This window comes from Histoplasma capsulatum, genomic scaffold (genome assembly GCF_000149585.1).
Source record: "Histoplasma capsulatum NAm1 scaffold_7 genomic scaffold, whole genome shotgun sequence".
NCBI classification, from domain to species: domain Eukaryota; kingdom Fungi; phylum Ascomycota; class Eurotiomycetes; order Onygenales; family Ajellomycetaceae; genus Histoplasma; species Histoplasma mississippiense.
The window spans coordinates 1,943,378-1,951,736 of NW_001813976.1; the positions used below are offsets into that span (position 1 = coordinate 1,943,378).

The window sequence follows — 8,359 nt, forward strand, 5'->3', positions numbered from 1 at the left end:
TAGTTACTGCGTAATTCTTGCACACACTAGAAATTAATATAAATGGAAATCAACAATACCAGAGCTCAAATAAAAACCAGTCCTCATCATCGAGGTTAAGAGGTCGTATGCCTAATGTGACGGCCCAAACTTTAGGCTGCAAGCCCCTAAACCACCCCCAATTGTTTAGGGCGCGTTGCCAGCTAGTAACCCTGCAACAATGCCTGTTTCTAGCATGTGCAACGGCTTTTGTTTCCACGGCTCAGCCTCGACAAGGCTAAACCCAAATCCGCGGCCGGGGAACGTCCAACAGCTGCGTTGGACTAGTCCCAAAGGAGACTAGGTACTAACCGGCCCTAACCCTTGCAACGGTGCCCTGGTGATCAATATGCACATCACCTGACCCTTCTCAGCCCTAATTAGGCTTGCCAAAAGTGGCCAAAGCATCATCCAACGCTCACAGGGCTGCAGGAGATTTCCCCATTGGCTGGGTTCCGGTGCTGCTTAATCTGCAAGGAAAGGACGCAGCCCGGCGCATTTCACGCATGCGCTGTCAGTCAGGTGATATCAGGGGGGAAAAGTGCGTGAGGAGAAAAAGGGGGGTGGGGGTTGCCAAGGGGACCCTCGGGTGGTGGAGCTCATATTCCTAGGCAGTTTTTAGTTAGTTTACCGCGCTGGCCAGGTTGAAAATGCAGTATCTTTCTTTTCCCTGATCAATTTCGTTGGATATGTTTCACGCATGTAAAAGCGTTTCGGAAATAGTCGATTACATGTACTGTACAGAGCATGCATATCGATATATTCTCGGATCACAAAGGAGGTAGTGGGGGAGGGGAGGGGAGGAAAGGACGTGAAAGATCAGCTATTTCATTTACGCAAACATCTGTCAATTTTAATGGTAAATCATATGGCAGAATGAGGGGGGCATTTGAGAAGGGAGACATAAGAAATGACAAAAATAACAAGGAGTGGCCTCGAGGTTGTGAGGAAAGTTGGTACAGGCTAGCCAATAACATCATACAGTTAGCGGATTTGGAACCCCGTAATTCTGATCAAGGGTGGAACTGAAAGTATGGGGGGATAAAAATGGGGGCATTCAATCCGCAGCGGATAAAGATAGTAGGCAGGAATAACAGCGGATGAGAATAAACACAACATGGACATGAAAACTGTAAAAGGAACAACACACTCCCAAATTCGCCATCCAGTCTATGCCAGCAATACAGACTCCAACACAGAGCGAAATAAGGCGTTTTATTTCGGTACAATGAGACAACGCTGGAGAAAAAAGGAGTACAAGAAGTTTACACAAAGAAGTGAAAGTCTGTCACAGGAGGGCAGGTAAAAATGATGATAAAGGCGGATACAGTCGCGAAAATAACTCGAATAGGGATCAGGGCACAAAGGAAAACGAAGAACGTATATATAGCAAGAGCATGAAGCAAGGGAATTATGTTCGCGAAAGCAATCATTCGTGCCTCCCAGGGTATCAATATGAATAATGTTAGAACACGCACACACACACACACACACAAATAGCAAAAGGGTTGTAGCCACAAGAAAAAACAAATGTCTTGTGACCTTTTCTTTTTCAGCCAGACTGAGAATGCAAAGCAACCCCATACAAAACAAGAGGTCCAAAAGCCAAACACAGAGGCCGATCCGCATATACACCGAAGATAAGGAAAGAAATGAAAACCGCGGCCTTTAGCACCTCTGGTCCTGATGCACGCCGGCGGGGCCCGAATGGAGAGAGCTCCAAGTATCAAGTGCAACAAAAAAGCGAGTGGGGGGGTTATAGTCAGTATCGGCAGTGCACTTAAGCTCACTAACGACTGATAAAGTAAACGACAGAGCCGGGAAACTGAAATGAGATATAAGAAGAGGGTAAACAGAGTAGAAAGAGGCAAGGAGAAAGAGGGATAAAAAAGTTTGTTTTTTTGGTGGGTGGGTGGGTGTTAACAATGACAGCTAGACGCCTTCTGTCCGTCCCGAGGTTGCCCTCATCTTACCGTATTGTATATGTCTTAGAGCTCGCGATGTTAAAAATTGCAAAACATAAAGGTACAGCAAAGCAGCATTTATTTGTTCCAATCCCTCGCAAAAAGGCTGATTTAAATAATAAAATAAACAAAAGAAGCAGGAGAGAGAGAAGAGGCTGGTGAAGAAATTGCGATCCATTATCTTGGGCAGATCAGTCCCATTCTAGTAGATATATTGCAACAAAAAAAAAAAAAAAAAAAAAAAAAAAAAAAAACTAAGAACCAGTATTCCAGCTCCTCTCCGGCGGCTCTCTCGGGGATTGTATAGGAGGCAAGGAAGCATCAGGAGGAACGCAAGCCGCGGGATAGTGGGACTGCGGACCGGATCGCGCTGCCTGAGAAATTGGCGTAACTGAAGCTGAGGTGCTCCATGAGGAGGGGTACGGGTTCGATTGGGCCGGTGACATGGGAGGTAAAGGCAGCCTAGTTGGCGCAGAACTTGTCCTCTGGCGTACATGTCTCTCACCGCCTGGTTGCTCCAGGCGATCTTGCAACGGCTGTTCACTTTCCGATTCAGAAACCGGGGCAGACGACTGGCGGAGCCGGGGGGACGTGGGTCTCGGTGGGATACGATGTAAGCCAATCTCTCTGTCGTAAAGGGTTCTGAAAAAGTCCCGCTCCGCGCGGTAGAAGTCTCTCTCTTCAGTCAAGAACTTGATGTCGTCCTTTTGTCTTTCTACCTCCTGTTTCATTTCCTTCTCATTAACCTTTTTTCTCTCCCTGAACCTCTTGGAAGCATCGCTATTCTTTAGTCGTTTCTCTGCTGCCTTTCGTGACCCAGAATCAAAATCCACTGGCACGCTCAATCGTGACTGAATATCCCTGGGTGAAGCAAACTTATTCTGTCCGCCAACAAACGCGTAACTAGACCCGCCCTCGTGTGGCGTTCTACTTCGGTTTTCTTCACCAGTAAATGAGATTCCTGCAGACTGAGACAGTGGAGCAACCGGCTGTTGAAGCAAATTGGTAGATGCCGGAGCATGCGAACCTTGGATTAAAGGACTATATGCTGTATTGGATGTACCAGGGGCTGTCGTCTGGGGGCCAGATGATTGTCGTCCAGTTATGGGCCGCGGATCAATAGGGAGTGTAGTCGGAGGAATAGATGGATGAGATATGGAATATCGCATTGACAGAGGAGCCTCCATTGTTGGCCGCATGGTGGGGTCTCCGTATAGTTGTTGGGTAGGAAGGAATGGATTGTTCTCCACAGGCATAGTTCCGCGGGCGGGGCCGTAAGAAGCCCCAATACTTGCAGCGCGGGCTCCAGGCGATTTTGCCGTAAGTATATGACGTTGAGGAAGGGGGGAATATATCGTGCGATCATGTTGTGATATTGAACGGTCCGATTGGGGTGTTAATCCCGCAGAGGATGGCGTTACGTGCGGATTAGTCGATGGAGAAGGGGATGTCGATGGCGTAGCTCCGACAATATCGCGATTGGCCTGCTGGACAGAATGTCCCGTAGCCAGGGTGTGGGAAGGATTAAGAATGGCATGCATCCCTATGGATCGGGTGGTTGGCGTTCTCCATGCAGGATCTGGGGAGCCAGTCCTCCCTGGCTGCGGTGCAGGGCCACTGTCCCTAGTTGGTGGTGGTTCTAGGAGTTCAATTGTCCCATCATTGCGGCTACGGGGAGATAACTCGGCTGTCGCGACAGTTTTGCGTACGCGGCGGGACGGACTGCCGGACGGAAAGTCTGATGCATGTGGCCGTTTCGACATATGCTCCTGCACTCCACCGAGGGATAGATTTCGTGGAGCGTAACATGGACGATCTTTCCCTCCCTCTTGAATGCTCCGGCTCTCAGACGGTCGAAGATAAGAGAGGGAGGGTAACCGACTATGGTCCTGGTAAAATCTGTTAAAGGTATGGTCACGGGCTTGTGAAGAGGATGTAGCCCTTGTGTACTCGATGTGTTTCTGGGGAAAATTGCAAATTCCGAGCGCAGCCACGATGGGGTCTTCGAAGCTGGATATCGTATAACGTTACTTCCCAGCCAGGTTAGGTTTTAGAAAACACCAACAACAAATATGCTTACGGATCCAAGGGGCGCGCGAGAAGGAGGTGTGAGGATGATTGACAGAGCAACAGCTCAAAAATATGGGGTAGCTCTTCGCCACTGCATGAAGAATGTATGGGGAAAATCAACCACGCGTCAGATCCCTTTCTTCCGTAGAACGAAGAAAAAAAAGGAAGAAGGGAAAGGAAAGGTTGGATCCTTTGGAAATGGAAATCTTCAAGTGGTCAATCATCAAAAAAGAAAAGAAATGAACAGACAGAGGGAGGGAATATGGAAGTCAAAAATCAGGAGAGGCGGACAACCACTCCAGTCAAGTCATCAACGCGCTGGATCAAACATGCCTAGTTATAGGCTCGTAACAAAAGCTAATACAGGCTTGGGCTAACGGACCGGGGACCACGGAAAGGGATGGCTTGGTGAGAAACAATGCCCTTGGCGAGAGCGAGCGCGGAGGTGAAAGCAGCAGCGCCTGAGCCTCCGATAATGGGCGACAGATGCATGGAAGGTGCCCACGAGAATGGTAGAGGGGCGTGATAGTGGACCCTACGAGTGCACTAGGAGGTGCCCCGGACGCCGGCAATTGGGCAGCGAGCTTAAACATCCACGAAAGTGGTGTGAATGGCTTCCGCCGAATGGTCGTTGCACAGTCCGTCGTTTTTATCCTTTGACGGTCCATCCCAGGTGTTTTGACTTGACCATCAGTGATGCAGTGATGCAAGATTGGCCATGCACGTTGGTTCCTGGTGCTTTGACCTTTTAGGATGATATTCCTGCCGGTTAGCCAACTGCTATCTGTGAGTCTTCGCCGTTATTCGCTGCGACTCACCGTCTAAACTTCCTAGACTAGCATAACTGGTCCGTAATTTATTATTGCCAGGGTTTATTTCGGTTTCTTATCCTATTCTTTTCTCGCTTACCCGCTAGCCGTGCGGCGGCCGCCGGAGGACGGATTTGGGGGTGCTTTTCATCATTGGTAGCGCCGCTCATGGGATCATGAAAGGGGAAAAACTTGCAACCAAAAAAAAAAGGTGTACCGACTCTGCAAGGTCAAAGATTCCCCTACGCGGATGGATTGCTCATTGCATTACTTTATCTTGACGCAAGGGGCAGCTCAGAAGCAGCAGTTGACTTTTTTTTTTTTTTTTTTTTTTTTTTTTTTTTTTTTTTTTTTGGTTTGTCCCCGTCGTGAAAATTCGAAATACTAAGGGCGCAAATGCCTCGAGGGCAACTCATGCGTTGCTGTCAAGATGCGGTACATACATGCAGATAATGCATGTGGTGCACTGACAGCAAAACTAGGCAGAGGAACGAATGATGTCCTTTTCGTTTTCGCCCGAATGCCATCTAGGCTGACTGGCAATGGCAGAAACTGCCTGGAATTCTGATTCAAATACTTTCATTCCGCAAGAATATACACATTCCCAGAAGCCATTGTTAGCTGTACGCAGTCAAATCTTCAAGCTACCCTCTTTTTTCTCATGGGAACTTCATACGAATATCAACAAGCCTCCAAGTGCGCGCCTGGACAAGTGATTATTGAACCAAGGAGGCCTCTATCAGTACAAAGATTTTTCCCGGCGAAATATGAGCTACTGCTTCCTGACTCGCTCGAAACTGGGCAGGACGTAAACTGCGTATATGTCTTCACAACAGGCCTATGTACAGGACTCCTAGCTCGTCGCATTGATCAGATATATTTCTCATTATAAATTTCATAAAACTGAGCTTTCAACTAAAAGTGCTATTAATTAAGGCCATTCCCCTTGAGAGAACAGGACGTGGACGGTTAATCCGTACTGATGGTGGATTAACATAGCCATGGACCACGGCCATTAATCTTAAATGTACTCCGTACTGTACTAAGCGAAAACATTGGCCAGCAGTGTCCTCCCAGAGAGCACGTTGCAAAAGCAGCCTATAGAGTTCCTGAACCATGATATATCGGAGCAGCGAGAAAGCAGTTGACGCGCTGTTGTTGATTGAATCGGTGGTGAAATAAGCAACGCAGGCGGTGTAATATCAGCCCTTTACCGATGTCTGCCCACGGCGTTCACACTCAGAATAATGAGCTCATCAAAGGATCGAGCCCCCAGCGACACTGCCACCTTGACCGGGACTGGTGAGAACAGTAGCGGAACCCAAGGAACTGGTATCAGGCGCCAGTTGGGCAGGAAGGTCCAAGAGTCTTTTGTCCAACTGGCCAGTCGGGGCGGAGGGGACAAAGCATTCTCCATTCAGAAACAGCCAATCCTGAAATTCTCAGACTGATCTTCAGTCTGGCGCTGGTTTTAACCTTGAATAGCCAATCAAAATAAGTTCGCAACGGTTTAGAGCCCGTGTTTTTCCCCGCCACGATACAGACGAATAAACCCTAACGAGCAAGAAAGCCAGCTAGAATTTCGATGAAGGTTGCTCGCTGGGCCAGGCAATATGTGACTAAATTATTGACGCTGGTAGGGATATTATTCCAGGGGTTGTACTTCTTGGCCCGCCTAAGGATAGTTGGACGAACTCATTTGGCAAAGTCCGCAACTTGATCCTAGATGGTGATGATGATGATAATACGGAGTATATTATTTATTATTGTAGGGGCCCCACAGAACTCACTGGCATCAATAATAATGTTACGGCCTCAGCCTCATGGAATCGATCAGGTTCCACATGAAACCGTGGCCATGAATAGTTCCGTCGTTAGTTGAGACGCCAAGGGGACAGCTCCATCTGCCGCTGGGTTGACTCTAAATAGTCGTTATGCACTCCGTCGTTGTGAGCTATATCATATATCAGCGGTGCCAAAATGCTCCTCTGCTGATGTGCAGGAGTCACTTTTCCCGAAGATCCTAACGGCGGCGGCATCATCCATCCCTCAAAATGGTGGCCGGATCCATGTTGTAAAGGCGAAATGGCTCCAGAAGGAACGAGAACATATGCATCATAAACATCAATTGATGAACGAGAAATCCCTTTGCACTTCCACTCCGTATATGGAGTACATTTCTTTCATTTAGGGATCTCGAGACGCATGCCTAGTTGCTCAACCTCTTGGAGCAAGCTTGGAATCGAAGCATTGAAAACAAATCGCCATAGAAAATTTCAATTGAAATACATACTCTGTGTTGCCTTCCTAGACGTCACCCCATATATTGTTCTTTTTGATCTGATGGAATTAATAGCTTCAGAATACCACGAAGCCGGCAATAGGGTATAGACTCAACGCGTGGAACAAAAATGCTTTCATGCGCTGGAAATTTACATGGTAAACCCGTTACATACCAGTTGAGTTTGGGTTTGTTTGAGGGCTGGTTGGATGCTTAAGTCATGGCTATCATGTTAGATGTCAAGGCCCCCACAACTTCTGTCCATGAGGGGTCGAAATCGTTGAGGTTTTCATGTACTGTACATTTCTAACCTCTTGCAATTCATGTTGTTCCACACCTCCGTGCAAAACGACGTACCTTTATTGGTTATCGGTTTTGGATTTTGAATGACAGCCGTTTCCGCCATGGACATCAAGAATCAACGATAATAGGCCCATCGGAACAATTCACTCTGGTCATCCACTAGTTAAAGGATATCCTCACATGGAACTGAATTCGTATCAACAATTGCGGAGGAAAATTTGTTCGAGATGATCGCTAAAATATAGATACAGGTATTTTTGCCTGTATGATTTATGATAACCTCATACCGTTAACCGTTCATGCTCGTTAAAGAGGGTACTGCAGTAAGACCATTTTGATATCCCATAATTCTTTGGCAAATTCAAAAATTGGAACATGGCAGGTAAAGGCTTGATTCATGATTCAGTTTCGATTGATATGTGGGTTGCTGTTGGATTACGAATTTACGAGCACTATTTGTCTAAAGCACCGACATCTTATTGGGGGCTGATTGATCGAAATGAATAACTAAACGAAGCATTCAGCTCGGTGGCTCTTGGGCGGAATTAACGACTGTTCTTCAGGAGGCAACATCTATCATATCAGGCAAGTCACAAGAACTTGCGAGGGCACCCGCCCAATGGATTCACTGCAGAATCCCCACAAATATGCCTTGCTGTCACGATTCCTCCATGTCCCGCGGAGTGAACAGCAACATACCCGAAATTGGAGCCGAAAATGCAGCCCAGTCCCAACTGGCTCACAGAGCCATTGTGTGGAGAATGGTAGATATAGCGTTAATGCCAATTACTGACCACAAGAACAGTGCGGCAATCCCTGAAAATACGAAGGCTCTTGGTGAAATGGTGGCCTTGCGCATCTGCATGATCTGCAGCAAAGGGGTCCTGCGGTTTGATGGCAGGTAAATCTAGCCC

General features: G+C 47.4%; 1 protein-coding gene across 1 annotated transcript; it reads right to left on the bottom strand.

Moving 5' to 3' along the window:
• Positions 1 to 2,236: 2,236 nt before the first annotated feature.
• Positions 2,237 to 5,031, bottom strand: HCAG_06204 (predicted protein; the record flags this gene model as incomplete). Its single annotated transcript, XM_001538549.1, has 4 exons — positions 2,237 to 3,992; positions 4,063 to 4,143; positions 4,431 to 4,797; positions 4,962 to 5,031. 4 exons carry the CDS (start codon positions 5,029 to 5,031, stop codon positions 2,237 to 2,239), a joined length of 2,274 nt encoding a protein of 757 aa, XP_001538599.1.
• Positions 5,032 to 8,359: the final 3,328 nt, after the last annotated feature.